At 38.4% G+C, this 20493-nt stretch overlaps 1 protein-coding gene across 2 annotated transcripts; it reads left to right on the top strand.

The window, feature by feature from the left end:
• Positions 1-60: 60 nt before the first annotated feature.
• On the top strand, positions 61-19934 carry LOC108717984 (interferon regulatory factor 6). 2 transcript variants are annotated; one of them, XM_018265464.2, is made up of 8 exons: positions 61-539; positions 6449-6625; positions 7451-7655; positions 9634-9744; positions 11478-11624; positions 12802-13194; positions 17774-17892; positions 18378-19934. In XM_018265464.2, exons 2-8 carry the CDS (start codon positions 6452-6454, stop codon positions 18606-18608), a joined length of 1380 nt encoding a protein of 459 aa, XP_018120953.1. In that variant the 5' UTR covers positions 61-539; positions 6449-6451; the 3' UTR covers positions 18609-19934. The 2 variants fall into 2 exon arrangements, with proteins under 2 accessions (XP_018120953.1, XP_018120952.1); XM_018265463.2 differs by lacking the exon at positions 61-539 and adding an exon at positions 594-755.
• Positions 19935-20493: the final 559 nt, after the last annotated feature.

The raw sequence follows: 20493 nt of genomic DNA, 5'->3' as shown, positions 1-20493 counted from the left end.
CTCAAACATTCATCATTGGGACCTGAGCAATGGGGTTTGCTATTGTATCTCCTGCTCATCGCCAGTGTATCTGAACCAATGTGGGTGTGGTTGGGCAGCATGACGCCCCCTAAAATCATGCCGCCCTAGGCCTGGGCCTTGGTGGCCTTTCCACAAATGGCCTATTTTATTTTAAAACTCAGTCCTGACCTGGCTCACGTACACTAATTTGAGGAGCAATAAACTAAGCTGGATTTCCCCTACCTGTTCCCAAGGTGCTGATTCATGATGCACTACCCAAACCAGGAGCGTAGGTGGCAGTAGAAAGCCAGTCCCACAAGGTGTGTCAGTAGCTTTGAGCCTGCATGACATCATCAAATACCTGAGACGGACAGGAAAAGGGAGAGAGACAGCCAGGCCAGAAGTCAGTGGGAGGAGGAAGATTGAGGGGGAGAACTGTGTTTTTGATCCTCCCCACAGTTTGGACATATTGGCACTTTACACTTGGACAAAGAGGACTCGCAGAAAACTTGTAGAGCTGAAGTGAGCAGCAGGCAGAGGTGAGTTATAGAAGGGAGTGTGTGTGGAGGAGGTGGCTGTGTGTTTCCTGCTTGGAAAGGTCTGGGAGCTGCATGTTGGGAGGGTTCCAGTTGCTGCTGTTTACACTCACCTACAGCCTCATTGCTACTTGTGCTGCTTGCAGTTTCTCTTACTAAACATCTGACCAATTCTTTCTTTTTTATCACTGAAACCTCCCTAGAATGAATAACAACAAGGTAATGTATGAAAAATACAGCATACAGGGCTGTACTGAAAGCTATCCACCCACATATTTGCCTTTAGCATGCCTTATTCACAACTGGTTTTGTTTAGCCAAAGGATCCTAATCCCTTTGGGCACTGGTAGTTGTGCGAGAAACACCTACTGTATATGTTGTTTCGAGCTGTACAAAATTACTTTCCACCTGGGCTTTATTTTTTATTTTATGTATGTTCTTCCTTTGGCCAAAGTGAAACTTTAGAAGCCACTTGATTGCTAAAGTCAGTTATCCCCGGAACCAGAAAAGCAACGACTATACAAAATGTTTTTATTGTTACCTTTATGTCAAAACATTTCCTTGTGCAAGGTCTGTCAGATCCTTGGTTGTTATTATTGGTGACTTCACTTTAAACTTCACTTTAAATTTACTTTTAATTCCAAACAAGATCTACAGCATTAACACAATAAATCATTCAGAATCCATTAAATAAGTCCAAGCTGTCATTGAGCTAGAAGTCTGTTCTAAGTTATGTTGCACCTTAATTATATGCACCTTGGTGCTTATATCATGATGCATATATGACAGCTGTCACTCTGCAAACATATTCAGTCTGGTTGTATATAGTCATGGGGTGAGCCTTATATGTATGTACGGTAGTATGGGTAATACAGGTATGGGATCCATTATCCAGAATGCTCAGGGCCTGGGTTTTCTGGATAAGCGGTCTGCTAAAAATCCTTTAAACATTTAAATAAATTCAATAGAATTGTTTTCCCACCAATAGCTGTGGTTCCCAAAGTGTGGGGCTGCCCCCCCCGAAATCCCATTTAGGGTGGGATTTGGAGAAAATCCTTATTTAATCTCTTGGATAAACCCAAAATCCAATCTTGAAGGTCATTTGGATTGAGATTTGGGGTGGAAATGTATTTTCTATATAATTCCGAAATCAATGGTTAAAAACATTGGGATCTTCTATACTTTTAAAGGGTAGCTAAAATGGGGCATAGGGCACAACCTTCCCAAATGTGCTTAATCAATGTAGTCCTGTTGTTATAAGCAACCTTTTCCTGTATCTACAGCTTACTGAAGGCCTGCTCCTCAAAATTTGCAATAGCTAGGAATATGTTATAAAGTAGAACACCCATATCATGTTTTTTAAGGGACAAGAAAAAATGTAAAATGTGGGAAAATGTAAAATCAGAGAAATGCATTAAATAATGGTGGACCTCAAAGAACAGTGTAAGATGCAGGAAAACTTAAAATCAGGGTATGTAAAAGGCTTTAAATATGTGATGCTGGATGAGAGGTCATGTTCCTGTACACATTTCATGTGTCAGGACAGTGAAATTAAGTAAATTACACTGCTGTAGGAACTGTTACAACTATTCACTGTTAATTTTTGAAATATTGTTTACCCAGTGTATTTACATGAGTGGCACAATTTCAGACATCGCAAAGTTAGTTTATGTGATTAAGATACGGATGATTCCTGTCCCTTATTCAAATCAGTGCATGGTTGCTAGGGTAATTTGGACCATAGCAACCAAAACTTGCCTCCAAGCCTGGAATTCAAAAATAAGCACCTGCTTTGAGATTTTGAGCAACATCCATGGGGTTTGTGAGCAACATGTTGCTCACGAGCTACTGGTTGGGGGTCCCTGGCCTAAGGTAATGCAGTTTCTTCTGCAGTTTGTTGCCAACAACTGCATGTGTAGAAAATATTAGGAAATGCCCTGCATGTATCAACAGTAATTTCGTGCAGCTGGTATCTTTAAATAGGTGTGATGGCTATAACTAGCTAAATGTTAAAGGAATTCAATCCTTTCCATGTTATATAATGCTATATTTAGTAATGATTTGTACTGTTACGTGAAAGTTTCTGTTCATTTTGAGAACCTCATTCTCTTATAGTGGAATGTAATACAATAGTGTTCTCTCCCTCTGCAGATTACACTACAGTTTTATGGATGTACTATTGGAAAGTTCTCAGATAATCTGTAATAAAACAGTCATTGTCAATCAAAATTCTGTCCTACAACAGCACAGGATTTTGTTGGATTTTACAAGTTCTATAATGTAATGAAAAATCTGATAAGATCAAATTGGATAGTTTTTGTTTGATGGGTATACATCCATCAGGACATGTCAACTCCAAAACATGATTTTTTGCCTACTAAAAGAAAACTCAATTATATGCAACTTTTCAATATGAATTTTTTAAAAATTGTTAGTGCTTTAAAAGTTATTTATTAATGTAATTGCTACTGAATGCAGCATTTGAGTAACTCCAGGTTGTTAATTTTTAAACAATGTTGAAAAAGCCTGTCTCCTCCAGCAATAAAGGTTTGTCAGTCTTTTGGTTCATGTTGTATTGTTTCAAAAGCCAGAGACTCCAGGGCAGGGAATAGAAAGGAACAGACAATTTACCAATAACTTAAAAACCACTGAAAATGTGTAATGAATGCATATTGCAAAGTATCTTAGAATTATGTTTTCTTTTGTTCCTTTTGCCTTACGGCAAAAATTATTTTTTGGGTTTGATATGTCCTTTAAATGAGAAACAACAGTTTGTACGACTATTTATTAAAGTCAGATTTTTTTCTGATTGGACTTTCAAAGGAGAAAAAGACCTTTTTTCCCCGAGATTTATTAAACCACTAAGATATCCGGATCAGCACTGGGTTTCATAGAATAATTAGAAGATTTTGTAGTTTTGGGAGTCAAATCTGAAAAAGTTGCAATTTCTGGTAACAAATCAGAAAAATTGTACTATTTGGATTTTTTTTTCACAATTTTATCGAGTTTTTTCACGCATTAGGGGGTGAAGTCGGTGTGGATTTGGCCAGAGTGGTTTTCAGAAAATAGTGAGAACATTTCAGATTTTTATAAATAACCCATCTCATGGATTATAGCTCATAATGTAATAGTTACCTTATTTTCCATTATACTTGATCAGATCTGCTGATGCAGGGAAATCCAGACATTAGTTCTGACCTTTGTTAGGTAATATAAAGTAGTTTATTGTGCCCCATAATTGGCTCTTAGGACAAATGCTGAAACAACATGAGATTTTAGCAAGTCTCTTCTTTTGAGAGACTCATTGGTGGGCAAGTTGCACCAATCCGATCATTTGACATGTGGGGCAGCTGAATAAAAAGCTGATACCCTGTAAGTATAAAATGGGTTATTCAGCCACATTTTTATGTCCTGAGCAATTTGCAAACAACAAACAGTTACTGAGATGGGTGAAATTTTAATCAGGAACATGGCGTGCTGTATCAATGTGCCAGTGCATGCTGCTAGTAACCACAAAGTGCAGTGCCAAATATATAATCGGTGCAAGAAGCATAGGAATTCAGTGGTAAAATCAATAGAATGGCTGTGTATGTAATAAGCTTCTTTGTGATCAACTGTGCGAACCACATGTAGCACACCCTTGAGCAGTGACGTAACTAGATGTTACTGGGCCCCACAGAAAGTTAATTTTAGGGCCCCCAACATATCCAGAGGTTGTCCTATTTTACCATGAATTGTCCTGTTTTACATGAATTAAAGCCTCATGGGGCCCCTATACCTCCTGGGCTCCCCTGCAGCCGCAGGGTTTGCTTCCTCTATAGTTATGCCCCTGCCATTGAGTGCACATTCGCTATGTGAATTTAAGTAGGTGACCAGATCTAGGTCTGCTTGTACTGTGCCATTGACCTACGTGTACCTGAACAACTCCCTGCAACTCCCGGTACATTGTGTTGTTCCGTGTAGCAAAGGATCCAGTCACAGATATCTTTTCTTGCAGCAAAATAACTGGTTTATTAACGGTGAACAGTTGAAATGAAGGAATTTAGAGGTACTTTGATGTAATGCAGTGTAATAATAGCAGAATCCCTGTCAGATGTGAAATAAGCAAGATATAGGTTACCACACTCCTGGGGCAATTCCTCAGATAGATTATAGCTTTGTGCATAGGGATCCTCAGGCTGGCATCCTACCTGGTCCTCAACTCACCCACTGAAATCCCTGCACTAGGGGTACACTACAGGGTCATAACCCCACTATTCCTCCTCGTTGTAGTGGAAGCTGCTCACTATCTTCCCTGAGCCTTCCACATGCTCCTAGAGCAACTATGACAAAACCTACTAACATTAGATAACTCTTTCTAACTTTACCAAACTGCAGCCCTAGGTCTGTAACACCTCCCAGAGAGGTGAGGTCCCAGGAAAGACCTCTAGCACATGGGGCTAACTCCCTTTATATTTTTACATGCTGCCACCTAGTGGGCAAACTTTGAAATCGTATGGACCCAGGAAAAGGGACATAGCTGCCTGGGACATAGCTCCCTTAGGTGTCCAATTACATAATAGGGATTGCTTGAGTAAAATATACCAGGGTCCCTACACACAGTTACGTGATAACTTTGTAATATCACTGTGCTCATGTTGCCCTTACACAAGAAAAGTTCCCTAGTATTGCTTCTATAGTTGGGAACTTAGAAACAGCTACAGAAAAAGACATGCATCATCTTTGCATGAATGAGGTCTTAGCACATGTAAAAAAAAAAATCCACATACACACAAAGGTATTGCACTATAGTTCACTAAGAGTTCCTAACGAATAGTCCAGCTGGTGCAGACAACACTGCAGGATTTATGCAATTTAGCTCCAGTCAAATACTGTCAAATCAAATCAGTCAAAAAATAATGATATGCTTATATAGGACTTCTGAGAAAAGAATTGGCAGTGTTCTTATTCAATATTGTTTGGTAGGTTAGCCATAATCAAATACTGTGTGCAGTAATAATCCGAGTGTATGTGAAATAGATGAGTTGTACTATGCTGACCAATGATCCAATCCTGTATTCGGTAATGCTTGATGTGGTGTTTATGCAAATGGCCTGTAGATGTCACTGTGCCCAGACTTATACTGTGGATACTTCCTGACAGCTTAAAAAATGAAAGTTACTGTTATGTAATGGCTGTCTGACTCTAATGCTAATAAAGCACTGTTATACTCTACTCATCCTCAGCTACCCAAAACATAACACTTGACAAAGCTAAATATGTACAGTATGACAAAGCTGAAACACAGAAATAAATACAGGCATGCTAACTTGCAGAGATTATAACTATAAATATGTGTGTAAACCTATTAATAGGCTTGTCTTGGTTTTAAAACAGGGCTGTTTCTATTACATGCAGGTTTCCCTCCTCATGCAGAACAGAAAGTAAATATGTAATCATATATTTTCTGCAGGAGTAGCACCTGATGAACATTTAAAAAGTATTACTTTACATATATCAGTGCAAGTCTTTGTCAAAAATCTGTTTCTTTTGTAGGAAAGCTGGATTCACTGGGGTCTTTCTGTTAGGCACTCACCATCATTGAATCCAATCTCTACGTTTTTCCACTGATCCTGTAATGAAAAATAATAATGCATACACAGTAAAAAAAACTACAGGAGAAATGTTCTGCCATTTTACCAACAAGGATAAAATGTGGTGTGTTACTTTTTTCCAAGGCTGATGCTCTTTTTAGGGGATGCCAGGGAGCTAAGTAAAACAGTGACATGACCATCTGTTGGTGTTTTCTTGGACCAGTAAATTCATTTCTGAAAAAGGGGACTGCCCCATGGAAAAAACATCCACCAGTGAATTAGTCTTTTCCTTGTCCTTTAAAATAATAATAGAGAGATTTGTCTTCTTGCATTGCTGTAGGTCATGGCTTTGCAACCACGGCGTGTTCGGCTAAAACCATGGCTGGTAGCCCAGGTGGATAGCGGATTGTATCCTGGATTAATTTGGTTGAACAGAGAGGCAAAAAGGTTCCAAATCCCATGGAAACACGCAACAAGGCATAGCCCCCAGCAGGAGGAAGAAAAGACAATATTTAAGGTAAGTAATTATGGTTGCAATAACGGTACAGCTATACATAAATACTTATACACACAAGTAAAATGCACATTCACTATGTGAGCAACTGCATAGTAATGTTTGTTAACATTTTGGGACTTATTTACTAAAGGGGAAGATGTATTTCCAGGTGGCATTACCCCCCCCCCCCAGTGTTTCCAATATATGAAATGTGAAGCTCCATGAAAATATTTCTTCAGTCATTTTGTAAAGTGTATTTCTGTTTTCCCTGTTTTTTTTTTCTTAAAGTGTTAACAAAATTCTGTCGCCAGATGGATTTGGAAAGTCAGCAAAAAATATTCATTCTGCATAAAAATGGCTGTGGGACAATGTTTTCCATTGTATTTACATGCCGAGTACATTGTCACCATTAAACCTCCCTTTCTGTTTCTCTCTCACAAAGAGGATCCTTATCAGTGTGTTTTATTACAGAATATATTAGTGCTTTATAAATACTTAATACCGCTTTTCATATTCATTGCCTTGTTTTCCTTGACATCTTGAAGTGGCTCCCCCTCTGCATCCTAATTGCTGGTTAAGCAGACTTGCCGGCAATGTTCCCTCTAAGCTGTGTGCTCACAAATTGTGTTGCGCACAAAGAATTTTATGTGAAAATACTAATTTTTGCATTCATTCTGACCTAGGCACACAGTTTTTAAAAATATGCACACAAGTTTAAAATGTGTGCACAAAAGTTTTTTATTTTTTTTATTTTGCACAAATAGCGGAGAAGTAATTAGAGGGTTGCGGCTGAGTTTTTTTATTTTGACATAGGGCAAACTGTTAACAAGTTATGTATTTGTTCAGGCCTGGGCTGTTGAGACCAGTAAATATCAAGAAGGGGCTGATGAACCAGACCCAGCCAAATGGAAGGCCCAACTTCGCTGCGCATTAAACAAGAGCAGAGAGTTTAAACTCATGTATGATGGGACTAAAGAGGTTCCTATGAACCCAGTTAAAATCTACGAAGTCTGCGACATCCCACAGTCCCAAGGATCTATCATCAACCCAGGTGAGCTACAAACAAAACAGTCCAGTGTAATGATGGGAAATGTAGTTAGTCTGGCCAGGTAAGACTTGTTATAAAGGGCCCACAAAAATGAGTTCCTTTAATATGAATGAGAATGGTATTTCTTACACAATTGAGAACTGTACTTGTCTGGAGGTGAGGAAACATACAAAAAACATATTTTAAAAATAGTATAATATAGCATGGAGTCTTGTACCTATGTAGGTGACATCATTGGACATACACAGAGTGTGTAGGTTGTGCCTAAATGTTGTATAAAAAAAAAAAGGAATTGTAGACCAAAGCACAATATGCAGTCATAACAAAATCAGTTGAGGTCTGATGTGAGGTATGATCTTCTTTAATACCATGGTACCCAAATCTGGTACCCAAATCCTTTGGCCAACTGACTTTCTGTGAAGATTCCAAAAAAGTAAATATTTAACAAGCATGAAGATGAGTGCCTGTTGTAATGTACAAACTTTACCCCAAGACGAATATTTAAGCAACAGTTTATATCATATAAAGTCACATATTAAAGAATCTTACAAAACTGGTATATATATTTAAGTAAATATTGCACTTTTTCATCTCTTGCCTTGAACCACCATTTAGTGATGGTCTGTGTGCTGCCTCAGAGATCACCTGACCAGAAATAATGCAACTCTAACTGTAAAAGGAAGAAGTGTGGAAGCAAAAGACAAAACTCTGTCTTTTAATTGGCTCATGTGACCTAACATGTATGGTTTGTTTGGTTAGTTTGTGTGCACAGTGAAGCCTACGATCCCAGGGGGCGGCCCTTATTTTTTTAAATGGCAATTTTCTATTTAGGAATACCCAATGGCACATACTACTAAAAAAGTATATGATTATGAAAATGGTTATGTACACGAAGCAGGGTTTTACGCTAGAGCTGTTTCATGCAATATCTTTCTGTATAATGGGTTTCTGGATAATGGATCCCATGCCTGTAGAAGCAAGCATCTAAAGCAACTGGACTTGCAGAGTAATCGTTGAAGATGCTTTACTACTCATCAGAGCAGCTTCTTCTGTTCAATTGCTTGGAACAGAAAGTCCTTGGCATGTAAACTCTTCCAATAATCCAATCATAATGGTGTAATGTAAACATCCAGAGAGGTGACCGTTAGAATTACCAATAGAATAGAATTGGAATTACCAATTGGTAACTAGTTTAAGTGAAGTGTGATTTTTCTCATGAAGCTTTACAAATCCCAAAATTTGGACAATTCAGTTGCATTACAGTGTAACCATGGCAACTATACCTCACTCCCCATAGTATTAGGTTTATCAAAATATTTCACCTATACAACATAAATAATATTACTACGTAATACTAATACTACTATGTATCCTACTTATCCATTTGGCATAGACAAAAAAACCCAATTAAATATAAATAAGCTCTAGACTCTTTCATTTGTTTTATCGATGCAATGTTTTGTGTGATGTTTCTAGAATATTACAATTGATTAGGGATGCACCGAATCCAGGATTCAGTTCGGGATTCGGCCAGGATTTCTGCCTTTTTCAGCAGGATTCGGATTTGGCCGAATCCTTCTGCCTGGCCGAACCGAATCCTAATTTGCATATCCAAATTAAGGGTGGGGCGGGAAATCGTGTGACTTTTTGTTACAAAACAAGGAAGTAAAAAATATTTTTCCCTTCCCACCCCTAATTTGCATATGCAAATTAGGGTTCGGATTTTGTTCTGTATTCGGCCGTATCTTTCGCGAAGGATTCGGGGGTTTGGCCGAATCCAAAATAGTGGATTCGGTGCATCCCTACAATTGATAATTTTCTGGTGTTATGCAGAGCAGTCTGTTGTATAGGGAGGTGCAGGTTAGGCATCATATAAATTAAGTTGACTGCCCTACTCTACTGTTTTTGCTTAGTGGATCTAAATATATCCATGTTGTGTATGCCTTTTCTGTCAGTGTTATATATTTCTTTATTTTTATAGGTTCTGCAGGATCTGCATTATGGGATGATGATGAATTTGAAGAGAGTGAATTAGATCAGTCTCAGAATCATGTACCAATCCAGGAGCCCTTTAACTGCCTGAATATCAGTGGTTTGTATCATTTTGTTTCTAAATCCATACTATCTGAATCTTATATTCAGAAAACCATTGACTGACTTGCAATATCATCAATACCAGGCTACTCCAGGCCAATATCCACCACAAATGTAGGGAAAAGGCACACAGATTTCATAGCGGGCCACAAACCTACAGTGTTTATTGCAAAACAGAAACTGAAGGTACAAACTTATAAGGACATGTTTTTTTAGATGCACAGTGCAAAGGGTGTTGTCCCAATTTAAATCCCAATTTAAATCTAGGAATGTGAAATCACATTCTTCAAGAATATAGTAATGTTGACCAACCTGTCTGCCAAGGTTCTGGAATGAAGTTGTGTATGCTGTGATCTTGCTTTGTCTTGTTGCTATGACATATTGATACGATAATACATCCTTTTTACTTGCGTTAGCCATTTGAGGGCCAACATTGTGGCAGCTACTATTTCATAGCATTCACTTGAAGCAGTCATCTGATTATAACACTCTGGCTAACACAGTTGTATATGGTTCCCATATAATCCCAGAAAGATGGCCAATCTAAAAAGAAACAATATGCAACCTGCTGACCCCCCTGTTCTATGAAAACATACATATACATGGCCATATTTTATGTTTTGTATAGTTAAGTGTTTACATGAGTCAACATGTTTGAATAAGAAGTCATATTTAAAACATAAGTAAACCTTTAAAATAAATGAATGTAAAATTTATGAGGGTGCTATTCTAAGTACTTTTGCAATTTACATTATTTATTTAATTTTTTAATTCCAATACATTTAAAGGGATGTGTTACATGTACTGTTAACATGAATTCATTTTGTTACAACAGCGCCATCTGCTGGTCATTTTCTGACCACCAAGTAGTCAAGGAAGTTATTTTATATTATAGAATGGCCAATTCTAAGCAACATTTCAATTGGTTGTCATTATTTATTTTTTTATAGTTTTTAGGTTATTTGTATTTTTCTTAAAAGTCTTTTCAGCTTTCAAATGGGGATCACTGGCCCCATCTTAAAAACAAATGCTCTGTAAGGCTACAAATGTATTGTTATTGCTACTTTGTATTACTTGTCTTTCTATTCAGGCCCCTCCTATTCATATTCCAGTCTTTTATTCAAATCAATGCATGTTTGCTAGAGTAATTTGGGCCCTAGCAACTGGAGAGCTGCTGATTAAAAAGCTATATATCTCAAAAACCACAAATAATATAAAATGAAACCCAATTGCAAATTCTCAGAATATCACTCTCTACATCGTACTAACAATTAATTGAAAGGTGAACAACCCCTTTAAATTTTGGGAAAACGGTAAAAAATAAAAGATAGCAACTGAAAAAAGATTTTATTTATGGTGAACAATCTGAAAGCAACTGAACTGAAAAAAAGTATTTGAAAGGTGAACAACCCCTTTAAGCTGTGCGCCAACATTAGTTTATCTGTCTGTGTTTACAAGTCTGAATCTGTACCCTCCTGCAGATTGAGGAATCTGATGTTAATCTATTTGGAACTGAATCTGAGCTTGCTGACAGCAGCAATATCTGCGATAGAAAAAGCATTTCCAAAAAACAAAATGGGAAGCAGATGCATGCAGTAAACAGTTTTGTGATTCTGGAGTGTAAATCAACATAGGCCCTCCAGCAGGCCTTACTGTCATTTTGTAATTAAAAATAGTCGGTTGCTGGGTGAAAAATCGCTAATGATTTAACTGTGTTAACTGTTCGAGCAGACTCACCCATGGGATCATCTAGCACAGGCAGCTGCACCCCTGAGCAAACATGGCCAAAGACTGAGCCTCAGGAGATGGAAGTGCCCCCAACAGCAGGGCCTGCTGATTTTTTCAGCTCTCCAGAGATGTGGATCAATTCCCTACCAAGTATGTCTAAAGCATAACTACATTGTTTCAGTTCACATACTGTATATAGATTTCTGATGTCGTCAAGTCTGGTTTAATTGAAAATTACTGCAATAGAACCTTCTTAAAGACCAGGGCCGGAACTAGGGTTCGACAGAAGAGGCACGTGCCTAGGGCTCTACAAAGTGGGGGCACCAAGCACTTACCTCATCCTTCGCAGACTCTTGTTTCCCCACCGGCACTTTTCTCTGGTGCGCATCATCCCAGCCAGCCAGCTTGGCCCAGGCCTGTCATAGATCCAGTGTTTATTACATTAAATATTTTTGTGTATTGTAATAGCTTATACTCTAGGTATGTATTCACTGCATTAAAACAGGAAAGCAAACAGTAGTCATAAGAACCACATTTTACACATATGGTGTAGATAGGGTCTGGAAAAAATTTTTTGCTGCAAAGTGTCAGAAATAAAGCTACACCCCTGTGTAACCGGAGCTTGAGAAATTAAGATGTTCACATTTTTTTTTTGCTCTGCTTGTCTGTGTGCTTGTCTGCTTGTCTTTCAAGAGGAAGGATTCAGAGGAACCAATCAATCCAGGTAGATGGGTAATGAAACCAATCAGCGCAGGTGTACTGCTGCAAGGTGCTTTTATTGAATACACGACATGTTTCGAGCTTAAAAGCTCTTTATCAAGTGTCTTGATAAAGAGCTTTTAAGCTCGAAACATGTTGTATATTCAATAAAAGCACCTTGCAGCAGTACACCTGCGCTATTTGGTTTCATTACCCATCTACCTGGATTGATTGATTATTTTGTTTTGGATGGAAACAAGGATTTTGGAGACCAGAAATATACAAGAAGGGTAAATATACCAGTTTATGTGACTTTTGATTCAGAGGAACCATATAGCCAGGATTAGAACATACAATTATTCATAACCCAGAAGTTAACAGAGCAAAATACCAACAAAATGCTTGTAGGCAACACATTTATATGAAATGAAATTGATATGATAAACCCAGTTTTTTAAAATAAAGATTAGGTTTTACATATACTTACATTCTATAGCAAAAGTGTCCAATGTCATTTGAAGCTGTGAGATACATTCTGAGCTGCAGAATAGAAAAAAAAACACACTGCACATAGTTATGTATCAGCTACACCATTTTGAATTGATATCTATACTTCTTTTTTGCTTAGTGACTGACTTAGAGATCCAGTTCTATTATCGGGGGAAAGAGATGGGTCAGGCGATGACAGTCAGTAACCCTCAAGGCTGCCGGCTTTTCTATGGTGATCTGGGGCCAATGCCCAATCAGGAAGAGCTGTTTGGACCCATCACTCTTGAACAGGTTCGCTTTCCTGGAACAGAGCAAATTGTAAATGAAAAACAAAAGCTCTTTACTAAGCGTCTCCTTGATGTCCTGGACAGGGGTCTGATATTAGAGGTCAGTGGGCATGCCATTTATGCAATCAGACTGTGCCAGTGTAAAGTCTACTGGAGTGGACCCTGCTCACCATCTCAAACTACCCCAAACCTTATTGAAAGGCAAAAGAGAGTTAAACTTTTCTGTCTGGAGACTTTCCTAAGTGGTAAGTGTTCTGTCTCGATACACATGTGAAGACCTGAAAGAGCTTGTGATAAATATGTTTTTTCTTGGTCTCTTCTTGATTTAAGAAGATGATATTTTTAAAAGTATGGTAAAAAAAAAAAAAAAAGTATGGCAGTCTAAGATTGTGTTATACTCATATCCAAGTTTGCTTACTTTTTAAGAATTCCTTCTAAAAGTAAGTACTGCCATAGCCATGACTTATTTAATGAATTTCTGTAAGTCTTCTTTATTTAATAATGTTCTTTTCCTGCCAAAAACGGAACTAGAGGGGGGCGGGCCCTGGTGCAGGACGCACAGCCAGGCCCCCGCCCCCCTCCGTAAACCCGGAACTGGCCGCCGAACATGCGGCGGGCGGACTGCCGGGGGGCCCTGAGGGGGTGCGGGCCCTGGCCCGCTCGCACCCCCTGCTCCCCCGGTAGTTCCGCCCCTGTTTCCTGCCACACATTTGTCGTTAGTTTCAAAAGTAAATTTACTCAGATCTATCTCCCTCCTAATGGAGATCCGAAAGTCTTTTACTTAGTGGTAAAAGCATTACTTGAACTTTTATTTGAACTGAATTGAGTATTAAGCTAATGTATAATTTGGGTCTTTGGAATGATTATATGTGATTATAGATATGACCCATCTAGTTTTCTTTTGTCTTAAAAAAAGATCTGCAGATGGAAAAACGTAGCATTGGTAAGTATGGAAAGTTGGTGCTCCTGTGTGATGAGATGGTGTGTGGCAGAAGGAACACTTTTAAAATGGTTTAAACGCTTCAGTGGTGTTCCTGATGGGGTTAATACTGTACTTACAGAGATGGACTGCAAGGGTTTGGCTTAAATAGTTTAAATTCAGTCTGTAAAACTGGAAGCAGTAATATTTTTCGAATGTTGCTGCCGCTGCTTTAAAAACCTGAACTGTGCAGGTACCATTCTATTGGCTAAAGAATGACTCAAAGGGATTCTCTCATAATTTTTATGATGTATTTTTTATTTCTAAATTACACGGTTTACAAATAATTCACTCTACAATATAAAATGTAATCTTTTTTTCAAGTTGTAATATTGGTGTGTAGGCAGCCATCTCACATACCTCCCAACATTTTGGAAGGGAAAAGAGGGACAAAAACATGTGTTGACCATGCTGCTTTTTGTGGCCACGCCCCCTAATTACCATGTTCATTTTACAAAATTTGGCAGGTTATGAAAGTTTGAAAACATTTCTCCTTATCTAAACTGTTACAATTATTTATTTTCTTATCTCAAAATTGTTACAAAGTATCTTATTTGCACCTGTTACCTCTTCTGGGCTCTCTGCCAAAAGCCAATTAAGTTAGAAACTTTGTATCTTTTTCTGGCTGTGCAGAGAAAATAGGGAGTTTCCAGTACAAATGAGGGACTGCAGGTTGAGCTGTCAAAAGAGGGACTGTCCCTCTGAAAAAGGGACAGTTGGGAGGTATGATCTCAGGTAATTTTGCCTGGTCATGGGCTTTCAGAATGAGCGAGCACTTTAGGATGGAACTGCTTTCTGGCAGGCTGTTGTTTCTCCTAATCAATGTAGCTGAATGTGACACAGTGGGACTTTTTTTTTTTTTTTCTATTGAGTGCTGTTCTTGGATCTACCAGGCAGCTGTTATCTTGTGTTGGGGAACTGTTATCTGGTTACCTTCCCATTGTTCTATTGTGAGGCTGCTGGGGGGGGGGGGAAGGGAGGGGGTTGATATCACTCCAACTTGCAGTACAGCAGTAAAGAGGGACTGACGTTTATGAGAGCACATGATTTGGAGCAGCTGGGAAACGGGCAATATGTCTAGACCCATGTCAGATTTCAAAATTAAATATAAAAAAAATCTGTTTGCTCTTTTGAGAAACTGATTACAGTGCAGAATTCCGCTGGAGCAGCACTATTAACTGATGCATTTTGAAAAAAACATTTTTCCCATGACAGTATCCCTTTAATTAACAACAATTGCTTAACTGAAAGCAAAAAATAGATTGGAAAATTGTTTTCAGAGTTTTTTGAAAAAAAATGTTTTAGTTTATATGAGCAAAATAGTTGATAATAGATAATAATGTTCATAATTGTCCATGGGTAAAAAGTGTTCAGTCATCAGTTTGTGTGGGTACTATTTAGGTGTATATCAAGATGACGGCTTCTTCTCTGAATGTGGTTTATAAAAGTTTATGTATATGCAGAAGTGCGTCACTATTTCTATAAGTAGGGATTAATTTTTTTTTAGTACTTGAACTTTAGGATTTACGGTACAAACGGAGTTAATCTAAGGATATATACTATTGGACCTTCTCAATTGACAAGGCCGAAATTAGGCCACCAACTCCCTGGGCCAAAATCAGGATAATTTAATTGTTTTGGCCCTGGCCAGTGGGGTCCTCGGGCTGCCTCAACCTTCACCAGTAGGGAGTTTCAGATCTGTCTAATATCTGGCTGAAGATTTGCCAGATATCTGTCAGGTAGACACTAACTGGAGTGGCAGAGTCACAGCTTTCATCCCTCTGGAAAAACTTCTTTATGTGGCAGTTAATATGGCATTTGCCAACACAGGTATCACAAATTACTAGCGATGGGCGAATTTGCGCTTCGTCGAAAAATTCGCGAATTTCGCGAAACGGCGAAAAATTCTCTAAACGGCGCCGCGAATTTATTCGCTGGCGGCAAAACGCGCAAATTCGCCGCGAATTTGCGCCTGGCGAATAAATTCGCCCATCACTACAAATTACTACAAAATATGACTTGCATTTAGTTTACAGAATTGATAATTTAGTTGCAGAACAAGTACTATATTATGATTGCACCAAATGATTAATTCCCTTTAAATTGCTGATGTTATTGTTTTTATTCATGTCATAGTGGGAACCACACAAAAAAAACAAAAAACTAATAGCGAACAGTAGCAAAGAAATGTATTGTAATGAACTGGAAAGTGGGCAATCCCCCATCACTATCACTATGGAAGAACCTGGTCAACCAGTCTTCAGTTAAGACCCCCTCATTTGTAGGGATGTAGCGAACTGCCGATTTGGTGTTCGCGAACGCCGTTCGCGAACACCGGCAAAAAATGCGAACGTTCGCGAACAGTTCGCGAACTTCGAACACCCGCTAAAATCGTTCGATTCGAACGATCGAAGGATTTTAATCGTTCGACCGAAGGATTTTCATTCGAATCGAACGATCGAATGCTTACAATCGTTCAAACGAATGGAAATCGTTCGTTTTTTAGCGGTCGAAGGAATTCGAATGGTCGAATGGTCGAACGATCGAACGCGAACTCAAAATGCGAACGTTCCCAAACGTTCGCGAACATTCGGCGGACGCGAACGGTCGAAGTTCGCGCGAACTAGTTCGCGGGCGAACAGTTCGCCACATCCCTACTCATTTGTCCCTGTTATAGCCTCATTCCTTCTCTGTTTAAATAAAAGGAAATAGATAAAGGTTTTAAGATAGGCATCATTTTTTTCCACTCAAATCACAAAGTCTACCATACAGTAGTTTTGCGGTCCCACCTCTACAACAAACAAACATCACATTACACTGGTTTGATTGAATAACAGATCAGCTTTATTGCAAATGTAATGTCACACTGTGTCAACCTATTACAAAATGCAATGTAAATCTTATACTTTGAATGTCTATGTTTATGCATGTACTTATTAAAACTGAATTGTTAAAAAAAAACTAATCGCAGATGAATAGCAAGCCCAATTCTTAAAGGAACAGTAACATCAAAAAAAGAAGGTATTTTAAAGTAATGAAAACATAATGCACTATTGCTGCACTGGTAAAACTGCTGTGTTTGCTTCAGAAACACTGCATCAGTTTATATCCATGATCCCCAACCAGTAGCTCGTGAGCAACAAGTTGCTCTCCAACCCCTTGGATGTTGCTCCCAGTGGCCTCAAAGCAGGTGCTTATTTTTGAATTCCAGGCTTGGAGGCAAGTTTTGGCTGCATTAAAACCAGCTGTACTGCCAAACAGAGCCTCAATGTAAGTTGGCAATCCACATAAGGGCTACTAAATGGCCAATAAAAGCCCTTATTTGGTACCCCAGGAACATTTTTTCATATTAGTGTTGCTCCCCAACTCCTTTTACATCGCTAGTTTATATAAACAAGCTGCTGTGTAGCCATGGGGGTAGCCATTCAAAGCTGAAAAAACAGAAAAGACACAGTATACATAGATAAGCTCTGTAGTATACAATGGGATTCTTCAGAACTTATCTGTTATCTACGGCATATCCTGTGCTTAAATGGCTGCACTCATGGCTACGCAGCAGCTTATTTATATAAACTATAGTGGTGTTTCTGAAGCAAATACACCAGTTTTACCAGTGCAGAACAACCATACATTATTATATCATCATTCCTTTAAAACACTTTAATTTTTTTTGCTTTTACTGCTCCTTTAAGCCCTCCTTAGCATGGGACTTATGTGCAACCAAGCTTCACCAAAATATGGTCAGGAATATATTTTCCCACATAATATTGCTTGATCAACTAACTGTATTATAAAAAAAATTATATAGTGACTAAATTGTTTTTTTGATTTCTTCTTGTATGTAGAACTTATTTGTCATCAAAAGGGGGTTCCTACAAAGCAGCCACCATGTGAAATCTTCTTATGCTTCGGAGAGGAGTGGCCAGATGACAAAACCAAAGAAAGAAAGCTCATCATCGTTCAGGTGTGCTACTCAAATATACAATTATTTTGAATACATTATTAATTAGGGTTTTGTTTAAAGGCAATGTATAGCTGGAAAGTAGTCCTAAATGAACGCATAGGAATTCGCCTGGTGGACTAAAAAGATGGTGGTAGTGAAATAAATGACTGCGCAGAAATTTTTTTACCGTCTTACTGTCAGTCATTTTGACTTTACAAATAAACACATTTTACACAATCTTCTGTAAATTTTGACAGTATAAGAGGAGAATTTTTGGTCATCCAGAGGGCCGGCATACCAGTGACAGTATATCTAGTTGTTCAGCATAAGTTCAATGAATTCGGCTTGTGCTGTACTTGCTTTTAGTGGATTGTTTAAATACAAAACATCTATGGTTTTACTTATATTGAGCTAAACTAGGCAAACGGGAACGCTGAAGCTACTACATGTTCTAGTGACACACATATGTAACGCTTACTTTATTTTTTGTTTACATTTCTTCACAGATCATACCAGTTGTAGCACGTATGATACTTGAGATGTTTAGTGGGGATAGCACCCGTTCCTTTGATAGTGGAAGCATTCGTCTGCAAATCTCTGTCCCTGACATCAAAGACAACATTGTTGCTCACCTGAAACAACTCTATCGCCTTCTTCAGAACCATCAAGGCCCAGATGCTTGGCCTATTGTGCAGCACCAAAACTTGCATCTGACTCATACACTTCAAGCCCAGTGAAGACTGGTTCCTTTACAACAAAATATGTCTTTTTAAAACACCTGCTGGGGGAGATTTTACTTTATTAGAGTTTAGAACAGCCCACACCTTGGTAATATGGAAGCTTTAATGCATAAATATCTTAGGCCCTACACCCCTTGCACATATATATGACATTCTTTTATGTGTATTCATTTTATTGTAGCTTTAAAAGCAGGGAATATTTAAATAGGGCATATGGAAAGTGTTTTTTTCCATGAGTGAATTATCAGGCAAGAATGAGATCCATATGTCCATGCACACATGGAACACATTTCTGAAATTACAGACACCATCCTGTGTGTGCAGTGACAGGTAGATTTTATTCATTTCTGCCACTACACATACAGGATAGCACTGATGTTTTATCTCTTGGTATTTTTCCACCGGAGAAGAAAATGCTTCATTTGCCATTAGCCTTACCAATACATGGCTTACTGCCTTGTGAGCTGGTATTTCTATGGCAATGGGCAGAAACTGAGCTTTCGGCATATTTTACCACCATTTAAAATTGTTGCTACTTATTTATTATTTTTATTGCATTCAAATTCTAGTTTCTTTTCCATTAACCATTAACAGATAACATTAATAAAATAATTTCATAATATGTGTATTCAGTAATATTAGTGTGAAGTCATAGGATTAAAATGTGTCGGATACAGTGGGAGTCATTTATAAACACAAATTTGCCCCTGGGCAGTAACCAATACCAATCAGATGATTGCTTTCAGCGTTTGAACTGCAGCTGGCTGAGAAAAGCTAATCACTGATTGGTCGCTATGGGTTACAGCCCGAGTGTGTCAACTAAAGGGGAAAGTTCACCCAAATACTGACTTTTTAAAACCTTGTTTCTCAGCAAGCATTCACCAGTAACTAAATAGCCCCTTTCAATTCCACACTGGAATGCTTCAGAATAGTAAAACAAATATCATCTGATGAAAAAGAAATAGCTTCCCTGACATCTAAATCACTTCTACAATTTTAATTTGGTGGTTTGAAAAAAAAATATTTGCTGAAAGTTACCTCTGTGTAGAACATGCTAAAGTTTAGGTGAACTTCCCTTACTCTTCTGTCTTTTAGAAACCAAATTGTACTATTTGGGGTGAAATGCCATGACAGCAATCATTTTTTAAAATATATAATGCAAAATTAGGTTCTATTGTTCTTTTGATGCTATTGTTCCACATTAACCTAAGTAATTTCAAATTGTCTGCTTAGGAGGTCTGTGAATTAGAACAAATAAATAATTCATTAGTACAAGCAATTGTATTGATAATCTGCTAATAAATACCCTTATTTCCAAGAAAACTTTTGAAATTTGGTTGTAATTGCATTGTTCACAAATCACAGGGTGTTCTTATAGTCACACTGTATATATAAAGTTTATAATGTGGCATCTCTTGCTATATGTATTACTCCTGCTGTGCTGCTTATGTGCAACTCTAGTGAGCCGACTGGAGGCACAAGGAATCGCTGAGAAAATGGGGTAAGATGGCAGCATGGAGCTTAGATAGAAAAAAAAATCCCAGGACAGTGACATTTATTCTGGAGAGAAGCCCAGTAGAAAGGTTAGGAATGTAATGCACAGACGTGTGCCTAACAAATTTGCACCCCGTCTGGTGTATTAGGCTTTTATGTCCTTTAGGGCAGTGATACACAGCTACTAGTAGCAGCTACTTGCTATGGCTACAAAATACAAAAATACCCTGCCATTGACTGTGAATAGTGTCTTTGCAGAGACATTTATCACTATTGTCTATTTTTTAGCTGTCAGAAGTAGCTGGCTAGTAGTAGCTCAGTGCCCTTCGGGCAAGTGCATGTGTACTCCAGGGTAGGACTGGGCCGGCGGGACACCGGGACAAAACCA

The sequence above is a fragment of the Xenopus laevis genome, chromosome 5S (assembly GCF_017654675.1).
Source record: "Xenopus laevis strain J_2021 chromosome 5S, Xenopus_laevis_v10.1, whole genome shotgun sequence".
NCBI lineage: Eukaryota > Metazoa > Chordata > Amphibia > Anura > Pipidae > Xenopus > Xenopus laevis.
Note: the sequence above shows the minus strand (reverse complement) of the source record. Positions and strands in the feature narration are given on the sequence as shown.